The sequence below is a fragment of the Cotesia glomerata genome, linkage group LG1, assembly GCF_020080835.1.
Source record: "Cotesia glomerata isolate CgM1 linkage group LG1, MPM_Cglom_v2.3, whole genome shotgun sequence".
NCBI lineage: Eukaryota > Metazoa > Arthropoda > Insecta > Hymenoptera > Braconidae > Cotesia > Cotesia glomerata.
The window spans coordinates 5,185,478-5,203,710 of NC_058158.1; the positions used below are offsets into that span (position 1 = coordinate 5,185,478).

The window sequence follows — 18,233 nt, forward strand, 5'->3', positions numbered from 1 at the left end:
TATCAATTTTGTTCGACCAGACATTCAATTTTAATTTCGCTAATTTATCAAATTTTATCTTAAGTCTCAATTAGTCAGATTTAGTTATTTTTATCAACAACTGATCATCAATTAATAATTAATTTTTATCGAAATACGAATTAAAAAATTGTACATTTTACCAGGTCTCGAGACCAATAATTAAACTCTCATTGACTAGCTTCCAAAAATAACTTTTATTTAAAATTCACTTTACTTTATTATTTTCTCTACTGTACCAACTACTTTAATTATTACTTCATCATCAACTAATATATATTTAACATATGATTGTATATTTATTGAGCGATCGTTAATTATCTTATTAATTTATTAAGGCCTCAATATTATATTGTACGACACTTATTCAATACGTTATTCGATAAGGCCACATTTGAGTATTAATTGAGGGAAAAATCGAGATTTAAGTGATAAAATTATTCATTAGATTAAGAAATAAAAATTTGACTGTCTCTTCCTGGTTAACAATTTTTTAGTTATGAATAATAATAATAATAATGCTAATATCTATTTATTGATTGACTAAGTTACTTTTATTTTCAATTATTACTTATTACTTATCATGTTATTTTATTTAAGATCTAAATTAATTTAATCTTTAATTAACTAATAACTTAATTACATTAAACGATTGTTTTACATTAATAAACATATTCAATTAAAAAATTGTTAGAATTACAAAAAAAAAATTTGTGATTTGGATATTTTTAAATAATTACAATAACAATATTAATGTATACAGTTAATTGATTTCATTACTCATGATAAATTAAATAATTGTAATGCTAAAAGTATAAGACTCTTTGGAGGTTGACTTTATGTATACGAGCCGTAATTGGTATTGTTCTCCTTTTATTACATAATTAATAATATTATTCAGTAACTTTCCCACTCGTTATTTTTTGACGTTTGGCTCCGGGAAGATTAAGGAAGATAGAGGTCGTGAGTAATTTCAGTAGATTGATAATTTAAAAATAACAAAAGAAAAATGAAAATAAATAAATAGAGAAATAGTCAAAAAAAAAAAAAAATATTTATAATTCTTGATTATTTAATTATAAATATTTTTTTTTTTTGCAATAAACAAATAATAATAATATTAAAAATACACTCGCTCTTTCTCACTAGCGTTATTTTATCAAATACCGCTTCGATTTCGCTTGCGCTTTCTCACTTAAATATCCTCAGTGCTCTCTCTATAACATAACATCTATCCTCTGTACTCTACACTAACCGTAGTCTAATAATAGATTTACTTAGACGGTTATTATTTCGTCAGAAATAATGTTTAATGTAATGTATAATGTTTTAAGTTAGGCTTATGCCGCAGAGTTATATTTCATTATATTATATTATATTATAAGTAGTTGTATAAATAGTAGTATGGACTACTGGTGTCTATTGAAGTCGTGCCTCTTGGGGCGTCGTTTGGTAAGGCAATCCCGGGAAGGCTGCACCCGTCGTTGTTGCTCCTTGCAGTGCCGCTGCACCTGGTAATGTCGCGTACGTATAGGGCGTTACGTAGCTTGCGGCCGCTGCGTTCGCTGAAAAATTAAATGTTTTGTTAATACAATCGATTAATTTTATTTTTATTTTTATTTTTATTTAATATTTATATTTAATGATAAATATTAAATTTAGGAGTGATAATTTCTTTTTATCAAACAGACGCGATTTAATAGCGGGTTGTTTTTTAATGATTTGGTGAATGTGTACACGAAAAAAATTAATTATTGATTATTAATTATAAAATTTTTAATTTTACGACTATTCAATTTAATTAAAAATTAATCAGTATATTTTATTAAAAAAAATTTTTTTCAATGAAATCTATAAAAAATTAATAGATGAAAAAATAAAATAATTTTTCACCTAAAAAAAAATTAATTTACACGTTGATAAAATAAAAGTTACTTCAATTAATTAATCGCGTGAATTTTTTCCGTGTACAAAAAATGAATTCCCTCAGATTCTAATGACCTAGATGTTAAATCGCGTCTATCCCTACTTGCGTTTCGTTAAAGACGTACCGGCCGCGGCAGCACTGGTATACGGGTAAGCGGCAGCCTCGGCGAAGTTGTACGACGACGTACCAGGATACGTAGCAGCCGCTGCTGCAGCGGCTGCAGCCGCCGCGGCATTCTGGTACTCGTAGAACTGCGATGCCGCGGCTACAGCTGCCGCGTGGCTCAATTGCGTCGTTGGTAATTGCATCAAGCCTCCAGGAGCCGCCGCCGCCAGGTAAGGCGACTGGTACATGTAACCTGGTGGTACTCTGAAAAATATTTACAAATAATTAGTACAAGTCTACAACTAATAGAAATTTATATTATTGAAAAAAAATTCATTATCAATTAATTTGTATTATTGATTCAAGTCAATAAACTACATCTCACTACGCAATTAAAGAAGTCTTAAATTAATGATAAATTGTTTGTTTTTTTTTTAATTTTTTAAATTATACACAAAAGGCGCCGAGGGATACGGGAATTTTGTTATTTTTTTAACTCATGCTCAAAGAATTATTTAAATTTAAAAAATTCATTTTTTTAATACAAGAATTTTTTTGTGTATATATATTTTATTACACAATGATTAAATCAAAATTTTTAACTGTCATTCTTTGATGAGTTTAAGAATTTAATTATGTTGAATCAAGTTGAAAGATTTCAAATTGAGAAATTTTTCTTAGTTTCAAGAAATTTTTTTTCGGTTTAAAAAATTGAAATTCTTCCTCTTAAATCCAGTCAATTTTTCTATGAGCGTATTTATCGATAATTTAGTGTCTGTATAACAATAAGTATTTCTTAGAACATTTGTTACTTGAAATTTTTTTTTAAGTTGTAATACACACATGTGAATTGATTTGACATCAAGTTTCACACTTGCGTATCATATTTGTAATTATTTGTACTCAGTAAAAATACATCTTTTGTGAAAAAAAATCGAATAAAAATTTGTCAGTGAAGGACTGAGAGACTCATCGTCTTAATAAATAAATAAATAAATAAATAAATAAGTAAATAATAGTAACGATAAAAAAATTACTCGAACTTCTTTAAAAGAGACGATCAATAATTTATAATTTTTATCTGACTTCGTTATCAATACTATTTATTGTACAATGTTATTATTTCACTTTTTGTACAGGATAGCCTGTCAAGTGTCGATTTCAGGGGCAATCTTTTTCACAAATTAACAAAAAAGTTTCAGACATAAAAAATTTAATAACAGTGGGACGGAAATATTCAGACATCCTGGACAGCCGTGAACTTTTTTTCTATTCACACGATCGATAATGCTCAGTGTCCAGTCGAGTCTGCTGAGAAATCAATATTTCCGGAGTCCTGTGGCCTCAATGTACGTAAACTACTCAAACTAATATAACAAAACCGACCAACTGCCTTTTCATACGCGTTTATATATGTGTATACATAATATATATAGTATGTAAGATCACGATCTGCCCCCTTTACTTTTATTTGAATCTCCAAATATATAACAATAACGAGTATACCAAACTGATGTACTGCCTGGCTACTGGCTTTCAAAATAATTTACGCGTGTTCTCTATCCATTTTTGTTTATATTTTATACTCCTGGGTTTTGTTTAAATTATCGGCAAACAATCCAACTGATATGAGTTGAGTGTCCACAATGACCAGCAATTTTTCGCAGTTTGTCTAACAGTTATTGTGATTGCAGCCCTCATTTCTTCTAATTTTTTTTTTTATTTTACCAAACACCTGAATTGAAGGTTGCTTGAAAACACGAACTAAACTAGTGTAATAAATTTTGATATTTTCATGGTATTCTAATAATAATATTTAAGTTTATTTTTTCCCATTGGAATTATCTATCGGGTAGATCTAAAATGCGGTCACTGTGCATTATGGATGAAAAAAATCGCGTGATACTATTGTTCAAGCTAGAGAATCTTCTATACAAAACTATACATGTTATAAAAAAATAAAAAAAGTAACTTGAACGAAAATTAGCGTCTAAAAATGAAATTATAGAATAAAAGATTCAAGTAGAGTAAAAAAAAAATTATCATCGATTCATTAGCCAAAAAATATTCAATTATGATTTAAATTCTCTTATTAATCTCATTTCTGTTGAGAGAAATTTTAACTAGGCCACAAAAAATCAACAATCTGAAAAGCTTTCATCAAGTATTTAAAAGTTACGAAGATAAAAAAAATTATGACAGAGTTATAAAATATTTTAAGAATACACAGAACTAATTTACCAATATTTATATTTTTTAAATCATGATCAAGATACACTAATGGAAAATAATAATTTTAAATAATTGTTTTGTATATTAACGACTCATTTTTTAAATTTATGCTGCACAAATACCATTAGCTTTCAGTTAATTACAAAACTAAGCTCCGGTGTGACCCAATTCAAGAAAATACATTTTAAAATTATTTTTGTCAACTCATTAGTTTAGTACTGGGCTAAAAAGATCACATTTACTCTGAAATGTTTGTTTTCAACGCGATTGATATTTTGACTCACGGCTTGTTAATTTTAATAATCAAGTTAAATAGATAAACTCTAATTAGAATAAAAAAAAAAAAAAAAAAAAAAAAAAAACATTTAACCTGTTGCTAAATAGTTAAATCAATGCCAAGTACAAGATTAAGAAATAGTTAATCAAGTGCATACATAATCAATTATCACGAAAAATAAACAAGTACCTCCACAGATATATGTACGTATATAATATTAAATAGGTTTTGGTGGTCACGAATAACAATAAACATAAGCTTGCGGCAAGTTCCGTGACGGAAGTAAGTAAGCACCCTCAATTTCCGACGCAAAGTGGCTCGTAGATTGCAATCGTACTCAGTTACCCTCTTTATACTTAGCACATCATCTATGGGCATACACTAACTATTTTAGTACTGATGGATTGCAAAAACATAAACACGTACACCCCCGACTAGTTTTACCGTCTACTGTCCGTTCATCTAGGACATCGATTATCTGATCGAATCTAAGTCATGAAGAAAATTAAAAATATTGAACACGGCGATGCATCACTGCGACACGATAAATTCATTATGCAAATGGCTCGGAACAGACCATTAGAAAAATTGTTATTGCTTATTAATTATTTGTTTTAAAAATAAGAATAAATGCATTGTATTTGCGGTGTAGTAATTGACGGGTGTAATTGCTGTGTATGCAGGACACGGGTGCATTAACGATTGAATGCGTGAGTGCAATGCGAGATTATACTGCCAATAAGTGAATTTCACCTTTGTTTTTCATCTGTTATCGTTATCACTGTTCGCGCCGGCGCCAAATTGATAATCCAATGGGATAATCTACCAATCCCGGCACTCGCTGGTGGCCAATGTCTTTTTACTTGGGCGTGGTGACATTTATTTAGGGGTTAATTTAATCGGTAAATGAACGAAAAATATTAAAAATGAAATATCAATGCCTTGAAAATTAAAATAAAAATTTTATAATTTTGCACATAATACTCGTAAATTTAATTTTTGAGCTGAGGAATTATTAACGGCCTGAATAAATTATTTTAGAATTTGTCCGACTGAAATAAATTACTCAAGAAGAAGAAAAAGACACGGAAATGCGTAGACAGGTGTTTCGTTATATTATTATTATTATTATTATTATTATTATTATTATTATTATTATTATTATATGTTAAAATAGACGTGATTTAATTTTCTTACGCACGACAATGATATAAACTTTGGATGAGAAAAAGAGTCATATATTTAGCAATAATATTAATATTATAAGTGTCGGTATAAATATATATTCATACTTATAAATATATGTAGTGGAGTAAAGTAGTTGAGTAAATAAAGCAAAATGCAGACCCTTAAATCTGTAAATGGGTATACAGTATTTAATATACATATGTATAAATATAATGGTAAGTGTACTGAAGGAAAAAACGTATCACATGTGGGCGGCAAATCTTAAACGTTGGGACTCGCGTCAACCCGACATGGTTAGACAGGTGGATCTAAATAAAGACTGGACCGACGCCAGCTACCAACATGGCCGATATACACAAGCCTCGTCGTTATCTCAGACGCGCGACGACAGGGAAGAAATAGAAAATAAAAAGTTTAGTTAAAAAATTAACATGTTTGTCGTTGTCACGAGTTCAGTGTTGGGTTTCGGGTTTAAATGTTTTAAGGCCTATATAATGATAATAATAATATAAATATAAATAAACCGTTAGCGTTAAATAAAACATTTGTCGATGAATAAATCTAAACTAGAAATGTCTTTTTATTATCTGTCTGCGATACATACATACATGTTAAGTTATTTGTATGACCGAAATTGGGATTGAAAATTTTACTTTCTTTTAATTATTCTGTATAAATTTTTAATTCTGTTTATTTTTAATAATTGTTGAATAAAAAAATTTATTTCTTCAAAAACTGATGAATTTTTTTGACAGTATGAATAAGAAAATAAAATTCATTTTATTTATTATTATCTCAATTAGTTATAAAATTTTACGTCTATTTATCGCATTTTTATTTTTGACCCTCCTTAACGATTACAAGTTTCATCTTCAATTTCTCAAGCGACTATTTTATTTAAATTTAAATTTTAAATACCGATAAAATATTTTTTATCAACGAAAATAATTATCACTACTCCATACAAAGTTGCTAAATTTATCTATCACACGATTTACGACCTTTACCATAAAATATATAATTCGCTCAAATAAACAAGAAAGTACACTGATAAGGATGAGCATTATGGTCTATCTTTTATGTGCTATTACATTTTTATAGTATGTAAATACTCCATAAATATTAAGACTGAAGATATTAGCCCGGTACGTGAGATATAAATAAATGAGGTGTTCGTCTAAATTGCATTCGGGACATGATAATTGCCTGATCGATGACAAGATCGGCGGATAAAACTCGTAAATTATTTTATTTTAATAAAAACAATATTACCCAGAGAGAAAAAATATCTCAAGGGACAGCAGAACTAGTTTATTTTCCTCGCATGTCTGCTGGAAAATAATAATGACTAACTCCAGACAAAACCAATTACGTGTAATTATGACTATTATTTATTCATCCGTTACGACATTACTCAAAACGCCAGAGTCACTCAGTCCACACTGGTTTTTATTTTACGGTTTTAAATTATTGGTGGATAGTAGTCCAAGGCGCCGCGACACGGGTTAAAAAATAAAAATTACAACACCCACAAAAAATAATAATTATGATAATTAATAATAGTAATAATAATATAACAATAATAAATTAAATAAAATAACGGAAACAAAGTGAGGAAAATCAAAAAAGATAAAAATTAAAATTAAAAAAAAAAAAAAACAACAGTAAACACTAACAATCACACCAATAGCGACATCAAGTGTAGTTTAAGCTTTCTTCACACACGCAAAAGTTAATTATTTTTATATCGTCCAATTTTTTTTTAATTGTTAGAGAGAGCAAATCAATCCTTATTATTTATAATAAAATTTTTATTATTTTTTTGTAGAATTATTTGTATTTTTTTTTTAAATCTTTTATTTATGATACAGCTTTGATGAAGCTAAATTTAATTTGACTTAAGAATCGACGCAGTAGCATTATTTAAATATAATGTAAATTTAAATAACAATAGTCAAATTTTATCATAAAAGCTATTTTATAAATTAATAATATTATAATTAATTATTAAAAAAAAATATTTGATTATAGAAAAACATATTATAGAGAAATATATTTACAAGTGTACAGCACTATTTTGAGAAAATTGATTGAGATATGCATAAATTTACAGTGACATGACATTGACCGTGAAAAAAATTATCGCGATGGAAAAATAAATCCATAAAGGCAATTAAGCTTTAATCCGACTAGACAAATTTGTGTTGCGTTGTGAATTGATGCCACCAGCGTGATAAAAGCTCGAAATAGTGCAGTTTGTATTTGTACATGTTTATAAAATAAAAACTAGTACAACAAAAAAGCAATTTAATTGAAGGTATTTTGACATACAAGATAACGATAAAACTTGATTTCGCACCGAAAATATTTTGTTGTTGTTATTAAATAAAATATATTAATTATTATCATGAATGATGATTGTCGATTATTGTTGTATTAACATTCGATTAATAGTAACCACTACTTAAACGTTGATTACAAATAAAAAACCAAATCAGTAGGTAAAATATAGTAAAGATTAAAGTAAAAAACAATAAAATAAAAAAACAAAATAGAAACAATCGGTAACAAACAAAATTAAATTGTCAAATCTCAAATCTCTCAATGGCAATCGCAACCAATCTTCACGTCAATAAAAAGAAGAGAGAATTAAAAAAAAACCACACCCCAACAAAATTGAGTTCATCCTCGTAAACAAAAAAAAAAAAATAACGTTTATTATTAGATAATAATGTGTATGTACTCATGATTACGGTCTCTCCCGCCCTCACGTATCGACAGAATTTTCGACTTTGCTCTCTCTCTCTCTCTTTTTCTTTTTGTTTATATTTTTCGTTTCATGATCAATATATTTTTTATCAATGAACGCGTCTTCTCAATTCTCCTCCTTTTCAACCCCTTTCCCTCTCACTCCTCGCAGTGCCTTCTTGCACCCTCGAAACGCTGAAATGTCATTTCATATTTTTGCTTTAAACAGAACAAGAAAACAAAACAAAATTTCCGTAAAATTAAGTTTTTAATGTTAAAATAAATAAATAAATAAATTAATAGATTAAAATAGTAAAATCAAAGTTGATTAATTAAAAAAATTATAACTTCGTTAGAGTTGATACCGATTTTCTGAGAGAGGTTTGCCGAAACAATTCCTTTTAATTTTTGTGTTGGTTATTTTTCAAAAAATAATGTTTTGAAAAAAAATTATTGTAGAAGTAAAATTTTAGTTGAAAACAGTTTTTTAGTATCTTTAAACTTACCCATATTGGCTAGGTAGTACTGTAGGATATCCAGTTCTTATACCAGCGGCAAATGGAAATGCTGGAAAAAATTTTAAAAAATTTATAAACATGAACCATAAAAAAAAGTTAATAAAAATATTTTTGAAATAAAATCTTGTATAGTTTTATAAATAAATAAATATTTAAAAGCTTTATATACATTAAAATGAAAGAAACTCTTTTAAATTATATTTATTGTCTGCATCAACATAAAATTTGTAAAAATTTATAACCCGACTACAATTGTTTGACAAAAATAATTTAGACGAATATAATTTTGGGCAAATGACAAGGAGACATATGATCAGTTGAATTATATTGGACGTTAAAGGCTATGCAGTAAAGGCAAATAAAAGTGATTTTGGCATTCGGCCACTATTTGCAACAGACCCGAGAATGTACGAATCAGTCGAGCAAATGACTCAGAAGACAGTCCGTCTAAATTCTCAACAAACGTTTTTTTATTTTATTTATTTATTCACTAACTTTTTATTTCTTATTTTATTATTTTAACTCTTAATTTATACCATCGCTCTTTTATTTTTATACACTACTAGTATTCTCAAAAGTAAAAAGTCATTTAATGGAGATTTTAATTCCACGCACCCTAAATTATTCTAAAAATATATTTTCAGTTAATTTAAAATCAAGTTAAGATATCTGAGACAGAGACTGTTAGTTTTAATTAAATATTAATTTATAACAATAAATCACTATAGTATTTTAATTGGATTATGATGATTAAACCAAATGATTTTGGCAGACTTTCAACACAGAGTGACATCAAAAATAATTTTAAAAATTACGTAAGTTCAACAGTTTGACGGAAACTTCCGACCCTTTGTTCAGTAAAAAATCAATACCCAAAAAATAAATTATTTCTTTCATTTCTCTCCCTATTTTCACCACTCGATTGCTCACAAGTTTTTAAATAAATAATTGTCACCGCGTTTGATTTCGAGACGGCAGTTAATAAAAAAATCATGAAACCAGCCAAATATACGATAAGAAAGTAAGTAAGTGAGTGAGTGAATGAGGTAACGGGTATTGTTTCCCATGTACTGATTATAAGTCGCTGATAATTCTACAGGTCGACTGCGACCTGCAGAGGCTAGTTGAATAAAAAGCCACGACTCTAATCTAACTATTATTGTATATCACTGTGATTACAAAACTACTTGGAATTAAATGAATTTTTTCCCAGTCTTAGCGAAGAGAGAAATTTTATACTATTTTTTTAGCCAATTACAGATGTCTTATTTGTTAAACTTACTGGTTTGGAGATTGCCACGTGGTTTGGCGCCCAGTATTGCTAAATTAACATTAGCTTTCCGGCCATCAATTATCGGGTTGGGATCCTTGCACGCTCTTTCGGCAGCTGGTCTGTCACCCATAATTACCTGTGATAAATTCGTTTGTTTATTAAATTTATTTATAAAGCACTTATTTTTAGTGTAAATACTAAAATTATCCACACAGATATTTATTTAATTAACAATCAACAGTTATTGGTTATTTTAATTTACTTTTACAAAACAACTAGTTGTCATCCGATCGTTTCTATTTTCACATATAAGTCAGCTAATTATAAAGCAAAATTGAGGTGAAGTTTGCAATAGCTACAGATTAGAAATTAAAAAAAAATTATATTAATTAAAAATAAAACTTTGCTAGATTAATACAAATTAATTTTTTAAAATCATTCAAAGTATAATTTTTTATATTGATAAAATATTTGACTACTTAATAAAAAAATTCAATGCACTAGCAAAAATTTTGACATACTTTTAGTTTACTTTTAACAAATAAATAATTGTAACAATATTAATTAATAATAAAAAAAAAACTGTCATATTTCCACTACTGTAATTTGTTTCAATAAAAAAATAATATTAAATATTTTTTTATTGATTTACTTTAAATAATTAACCTAAATTTTTACGCATGAGAAATAATAATTTATGTAATTATATTCTTAAGCACATAAAAGGCCCAAACGTGTAATTAATAAGTAAAACAAAAAAAGTAAATAGAGATTTTACAGCAAACGATAAAATTATAATATCAAATAGTAAAAAATAATAAAATGAGCAAACGAGAACTAGGAAGCGTAAAAAAAAATGTAAAAATAAATAAATAAAGTAAAACGTTAACCAAGACAGTGTAACGGCAAGCTAATACTTAATGATAAAAAAATAAAAAGTTTACTAGGACTAGAGAGACTAGATACTTAAAATAATAAGTAATAATTTTCTTTGGCAATGGAGTAATATAATAATGAATAAGTTTCACCGTTTTGCATACTCCATTTCCAACGAAACATTTGTCCCGGTACGGGAAAGTCTATAGCATAGCTGGATCATATAAATGAAACAGAGATAGACAAAAGTAAAGATAAAGACAGAAGAAGATGATAATATAAGTCGTGATTATTAAGTATAGACGGTAAAAATAAATAAAGTAGCAGAAATAAAAAACCACTGCACACTTACAAATCCATAGCCCCTACTTTTGCCGGTCTGTCTGTCTGTTATCACGACAGCTTCCTCGATGTCCCCGTAGACGTTGAAGTGCTCTCTAAGACTTTTATCGGTAGTGTGATAGGGAAGTCCGCCGACGAATAATTTCGTCCATGTTGTGTCTTTCTGTTGGGGTGTTACACCCGCCAGAGCACCAAGACTCGTTACCAGCTCATCTTGACCAGTCGGTCCTGCAGCCACCGCGCTCAGACCCGTTGCACCTGGCATCAGCATTTTAACGGGCAATTACTTTTATCTTACTTCTTTTTTATCTAAATTCACTTCCTCTGCTCTGCCCTTTGTTTTTTTTTTATTGTTTTTTAAAAAGACTAGTCTACTTGAGCTCAAAATATCACAGATGTCATCTGAGCAAAAAACTGTAACAAAAAAAAAATAAAAAGCAGTTGTTATTATTTCTCAACGTACAAGATGTTGGAAGACAATTATTATAAGGGTGTAGAGTGACAAGCTTCGTTTTATTTAAATGCAAATGCACTTTATTGTATTCTTATTTTTATATTTATATGTATTTATATGTATTACATAAAAATTTATTTGATAGCTAAAAACGGTTGATAGGAATAAAGAATAAAGAACTAAGGAGCAGAAGCCCGGTAGAGTAACCAGGTGTGTATCTGCTGTTTTCCCGGCGATTGGATGACCTGCTTCAACCGGTTGTCAGGCAGAAACCCCATACACATTACACATGAATATAAGTGTATGTTGTGCTTTATATCATATATATTTAACAAAACCAGTATTATATCGCAACTGTCTAAACACTAATAAAAGTAAACATTGAATTTCTTTTTTCTACCACTACTGATTTCATTTGACATGACACTGACCTAGTTCAGATAGCGCCCGAGGGCTGATACCGATTGCGATAGATCTTGAATAAATAATACGCTTCTCTTGTCACTTTTCTTGCTAAAATTTTAGGTATGAATAGCAGTTTTACCAGTTGAGGAATCAGAGCTTTTGATACTAGGTTACCGTGATATGATGGAATTCAACTAATGATTGCATTATAAATGAAATAAGGTGTCATTACTGTTATTAACTTCCGTACTAGTATAGTTAATTATTACAGTTATTATATTTTATATAGCAATCTTATTTTAAAATAGAATTTTTATATTTTTTTTTAAGGTTTTAAACGGTCAAAAATTTTCATTAAATTTATCATTATTATTGCTATCATTGTACCACTTAAAAAAACCTTATTTAAAAAAAAAATTAAAAAAAAATATGGAGCATAGTTAAAATTGTAGGTAATTTTTGATAATTTATTTATAATTATTTTTCAAAAAAAATTTTTGGTTTTTTTTTTTTATAAAAACTAAAACTTTATGTTTATAATTTTATTGATATTTAAATTTAACTGTGGTTCAAAATCAATTAATTATAATTCATTTAGATAAAAAAACTATGATAATTAATTTAATAATTAATAAGAATCCTGTCGTATTTTTTAATTCATAATAATAATTCTATTTTTAAGAAATTAAATTCCGGTTGTTTTTATTTTATTTCGTTAATTTTTTCTTGTTTATGTACAATATTAATAATAATAATCAATTCGACGTAAAAAAATTATATAAGAATAACCATTTAATAATAAAATTCTGAAACTCGAATTTGATTTCATTAATCTTACATATAACCAAATAAACAGTGACATTAATAAAGAAAATAAAAAAAATTTTTCTACCCCAAAAATAATCCAATAAATTTTTTAAATATTTCTGCATATACCATTAATATATCCTGATAAATAACACCAAAACCAAGCCAGTCAAAATCCATAATATATAGTACGGTATAATCTGTAAAAATTTTATAAGCCAGCAGAACAGAAAAGTATAGGAGTACAGAGCACAAGCAGCACAAGTAAGCCAGCAGAGTGTTTCTGACAATGGGCAGCTGCTTCTGCTGCTGTTCGTTATACGAACCGGTGCCGCTGTACGAAATTATTATGATTATCATTATTATTATTTTTATGACGATCATTGTATAGTACAGCATACAGCATAGCACGTTCTGGCTGCAGCAGACAAAACTAACACAGTACTATAGCGCACCGTGGTGGCGGGAAAGCAGGTAATAAGCAAGTAAACTAAACCCAGAGGGTCATACATCGTGCACATCGTACATAACATACATACATACTTGCTATTATATACTACGTGTCGTATCGCCCAGGTTCGTGGGTAAATAGGGGGACTTAGGCTCCTTTTTCTAAACAAGTACATACCCAGCTAAGCAGTACCTTTACTCACACTTCATACACATGTGATGCCCAGACCCCAAAAATAATATATGATATCCATAGTACATACTACGTATTCTCAAAACCGGCACAACGCTCTCCAAGCATATACATCACAATAACAGACTTTTACTTCATTTTGCCTGTAGCTAACAGCACAGGGTGGACTTTTATGTTAAATAGTTAATGTACGGGATGTGCATGTATGAGTAGGAAGGTCCCTACTCTGTTTAATTCTGCTGATTGTAAATTATATATTATTATCTATGTAATGGTAAAAATACATAACAGATATTTGTATTTTTGTTTAAGAAGAAATTAAACAGTATTCCTTTAATACAAACACAGACATTCTGTGAATTTAATGTTAAATAAAAAAATTACTTTGTATTCATTTTTACAAAAATTTTTAATTTCTTATTTTTCTTTTTTTATTATTAGTTGATATTTGTTTTATTTTTTTAATATTGAAAAAGGCGATTCCGTACTCGCGGGTGCAACATTTAGACTCACTCAAGGCTTCTTACTAAGAAAATAAAAACTCTTTTTAAAGAAATGACTGGTCGCAGGATTACATTGTAATCTGTTTTACAAAAATTAATATAAAAACATTTAATAATATGTCTAAATAGACACAGGAGAAATTCAAAGTGCTATCGCGGGTGCAACGAAATCGGCCCACCATTAAAGGTCATGAAGCTAGAATGAAAAAAGTCTGTTAATTATGAAATATTTATTAAGTTATTTTTACATTCTTTAAAAGAATACAAAACAAACTAATTATTAATTTAAATAAAATTATTAAAAGAAATAAATATTATAAATCATTGACTTTTTATCCAGTCGCGGGTGCAACGTAAAACTATCGCGGGTGCAACACGTCTCACTGTAGTGAATATAAACATTTCCATGTAACTTTAAATGAAAGATATGAGATCATAGATGCTGTATCACTAATTAGCACTTTCCTATGTAACTAAAATAAATTATTTGTTTGGAATAGTCGGCGATTTATCAGACTTAAGGTTCATCTTCAGAATCGCTGTAAACATCAGAAACGCGTAACTTTTGCGTAACTTTTTTTGCAACTTTTCTACGTTTTTTTTTTAGTAGCAGTTATCAAAACTAATTTGCTTTTCAAATTAGACTTCGACGTTCGTGCAACACAAATGCTCTTACCCTCCTCAAATTGAAAAAAATTGGTATAAAAAAAAAGTAACAAATACTGTGATTTAAAAATTTATGTCAAAAATCGTCTCCCGCGGAATCGCCCAAAAGAAAAAACTTGACATTTTTAAACTGAAATTTTAGATGAATCTATGCTATTTTTTTTATGATAATTTTAATTTTATAAAAGAATTATTCATTATTTTTTTGGTTTAATAAAAATTTGATACCCTATTTAAAAACAATTGTAAATATTATTTATTTATTACCATTAGTAACATACTGCCTTTTCTATTAGGAAGATAACAATGATTTTAAATCATAGTATTGACGATTAAAGTGTCATATGAAAACAAACAATAAATAATTATTATTAAATAATCAATTAATTGATAATAAAAAATTTCTAGTTTTCTTGAATAAATAAATAAATCAATTAATAAATAATAAATAATCAGTAAATAAATGAAATTTAGGTTTATAAAAACTAATAACCTTAAATTATTATTTATGAATATTTGAATTTGTTAATTGGTAATTAAATTATAAAGTTTGTAATTTTTTATATGTTTATGATTGCATAAATAATTACAGAAAAATAAACCTAAATAAAAAATTTAAAAAAAAAAAAAAAAAAAAACACGTGGTAAAATTAAAAAATTGCAACGATTCAAACCTTCTACATAAAGAATCTTTAATGAGAAAAATTGTCAAATGTTGGTCAATTTTAATATTATAAATTTTTTCCCAAAATGATTAATTTCCTTTTAACAAAAACTCCAAATCGAAAATCAAATTTAAAAAAACTGACAAATAAAATTTAAAAAGAGAGAAAGAGCGAGAGAGAGAAAGAGAGTTAAAACGCAGACGAACATATAATTCGAGTTTCAGGCTCAGGTTTATTAATAAACACCCAGCACGTGCCTACGACGCACAAGTTTGCGGGATATTGTGTGTCGATGTACATTTTATGTTAGAGTACACTTAACTCCCAGTGGCTGAAATCTGCATCAAAGATGCCTAAAAAAAAGTATCTCATTCCAATAAAATTAATTATATCTTAATGTTATGCTGTGACAACATAAATATTATAATAAATAGCAACCGAGTTGACTCACCTATAAATAATATTTCGGAAAAGTTAAATTCCAAGGACACTGATCCGTAGACGCACTGAAATAATCCTCAACTACGTTTCACACGCAATCACTCTACTCGAATATTTGGAATCTTACACAGAACTGGCCTTACACTGGACGATCAAATGTAAAAAAAAGAAAAACAACAACAATGAGTAATTAGTAAGTTGGAGAATAAAAATGCGTGATGTGTAATTCATTAAAAGCACGACTTAGATATTGTTAGTAACATGCGGCGTATTGTTTAAAGGGCGCGCGCGCACACACCCGTCACGGACAAAGATCCACGTGCGAATGACGATTCAAGAGCAGAGACTCGTAGACAGCTGCGACACGAATGTTGGTTCGTCAGACCGCGAAGCCTCCTGGGGTGCTGACGTCCATTGGCTGGCAATCGGGTCACGTGAGCTCCCCTACTACACTAAAACTAAAAGTTTAGTATACTCTAGACTACACTCTACCTAGAGAGACTCCCCTGCGCCCTCTACCCTCATCCTCTACCCTCTGGCTCCCAAACTAAACCCGATACGACTCCCTTGTCCCAACTCCCGAGTATCTCTCTTTGTTCTTTGGCATTCTCAGCTCTTACTTTTACTTAAAGTCTATGCTCCATTTATCATATATTCTATGTACTTACAGCTTCTATTCTTTTACATCTACTGCTTTGTATTACTCATTAGATCTTTCGTTTCTTATTCGCAAATTTCATATTTTCTTGCACTCGTTACTTAAAATTTAAAGATAGCAACAAAATTTTTAAAAATCTTATCAATATAATACTTTCTAAAATTGGATAATTTTATCATTTTTTTTTTTTTAATACTTAATTATAATTTGGGATGTCTTTAAAATATTTTGACTTTATAGAAAAAAATCTATCAGTAGGTCTTTTTCCAAAAAATAATAAATTAAAATAATTATTTGGGATGTCTTAAAAAATTTTGGACTTTATAGACAAAAATTAATCAATAAAACCTATGAGTAAGTCTTTTTCCAAAAGTAATAAATAAAAATGATAAGGTAAATATTTTATTACCAAAGAATGAATCTCGAAATGTTAATTTTTATTTTTTTCCAATTTATCTAATCGATTAACCAACACTATTCTAAATGGAGTAAAAGTTTATAAATTTTCATAAAACAGTAACTAATTCCCAAAATTAATTCATTAAAACAGCGATAGTATTTAAATTACTACAAAAAGTATTTTTAAAAATATTTTTTTTATTTAATTATTTACTCTTTTTGTTCAACAAAATTAGCAATTGAACCTTATTGACTCTTCAAGATTTTTCAAACTAAATTTTTGTTTTGTTCCTCACATACTTTATAAATATTTTCAATCAACAGTAAGCAAAAAAAAAAAATTCGAAATTATTATAAAATATCTAAAAAAAATTCTACCAAAGTGTTCACTTTGAACAAAAAAAATAAAATGCATCCAATATAAAATACTACGATTTTAAATAAAATATGATAAGTGAAGCTTTAAAGTTCTTACGAGGTTTTGCTTTTAAATTCTAAGTTGATTTAATGCTTGCGTATGTGTCTTTAGGATAAATTAGAGTATATAATGTACATTTGCTTATATTTAATTATTTTTTTCCCGCGAACGTGGCTGTCCTCCGAAAGTAACGTAGCGCGACGCACCCAATCTATAAGCTACTTCCATCTACATCGGCGAGCTCTGGTCTCTGGTTTCCGTAGCTATTCTTGTATATCAAAACTTACATGATGTTCATGCATACCACAAAAATGTCTCTTTCGTGTCTTTAGAAGCCAGATATTAAATCATCCAAAATAATTGCTGTAATCTTTAATAGTACAGTTATACGCGCGCATTGATCTTTTTCGGGAGGAAAATATTACGATTGTTTACTTTCATCATTATCATTATTATTATTATTATTATCATTATCACTATATTAATTCTATATAACATGTCTCGATAGATACTTGGGCTTATCTTTTCCGCGCTTTACTTACACTCGGGCTTTGTTATTACTAGGCATTGTTTGCTTAAATATAAAAAGATCGAGGTGGTCGATCGTTCAATGCAACGGCACATATACTGTACATATTGTTGTTACCAGCACATACGTGCATGTAGACGT

At 28.4% G+C, this 18,233-nt stretch overlaps 1 protein-coding gene across 5 annotated transcripts; it reads right to left on the bottom strand.

The window, feature by feature from the left end:
* Positions 1 to 865: 865 nt before the first annotated feature.
* On the bottom strand, positions 866 to 16,482 carry LOC123259324 (RNA-binding protein 24-B-like). 5 transcript variants are annotated; one of them, XM_044719712.1, is made up of 6 exons: positions 16,099 to 16,482; positions 11,515 to 11,918; positions 10,296 to 10,422; positions 9,002 to 9,062; positions 2,052 to 2,314; positions 866 to 1,583 (listed from the first exon to the last, which is right to left on the bottom strand). In XM_044719712.1, exons 2-6 carry the CDS (start codon positions 11,773 to 11,775, stop codon positions 1,438 to 1,440), a joined length of 858 nt encoding a protein of 285 aa, XP_044575647.1. In that variant the 5' UTR covers positions 11,776 to 11,918; positions 16,099 to 16,482; the 3' UTR covers positions 866 to 1,437. The 5 variants fall into 5 exon arrangements, with proteins under 5 accessions (XP_044575647.1, XP_044575627.1, XP_044575667.1 ...); XM_044719692.1 differs by having other exon boundaries at positions 2,048 to 2,314; XM_044719732.1 differs by having other exon boundaries at positions 2,133 to 2,314; positions 16,099 to 16,480.
* Between the last annotated feature and the right edge of the window lie 1,751 nt (positions 16,483 to 18,233).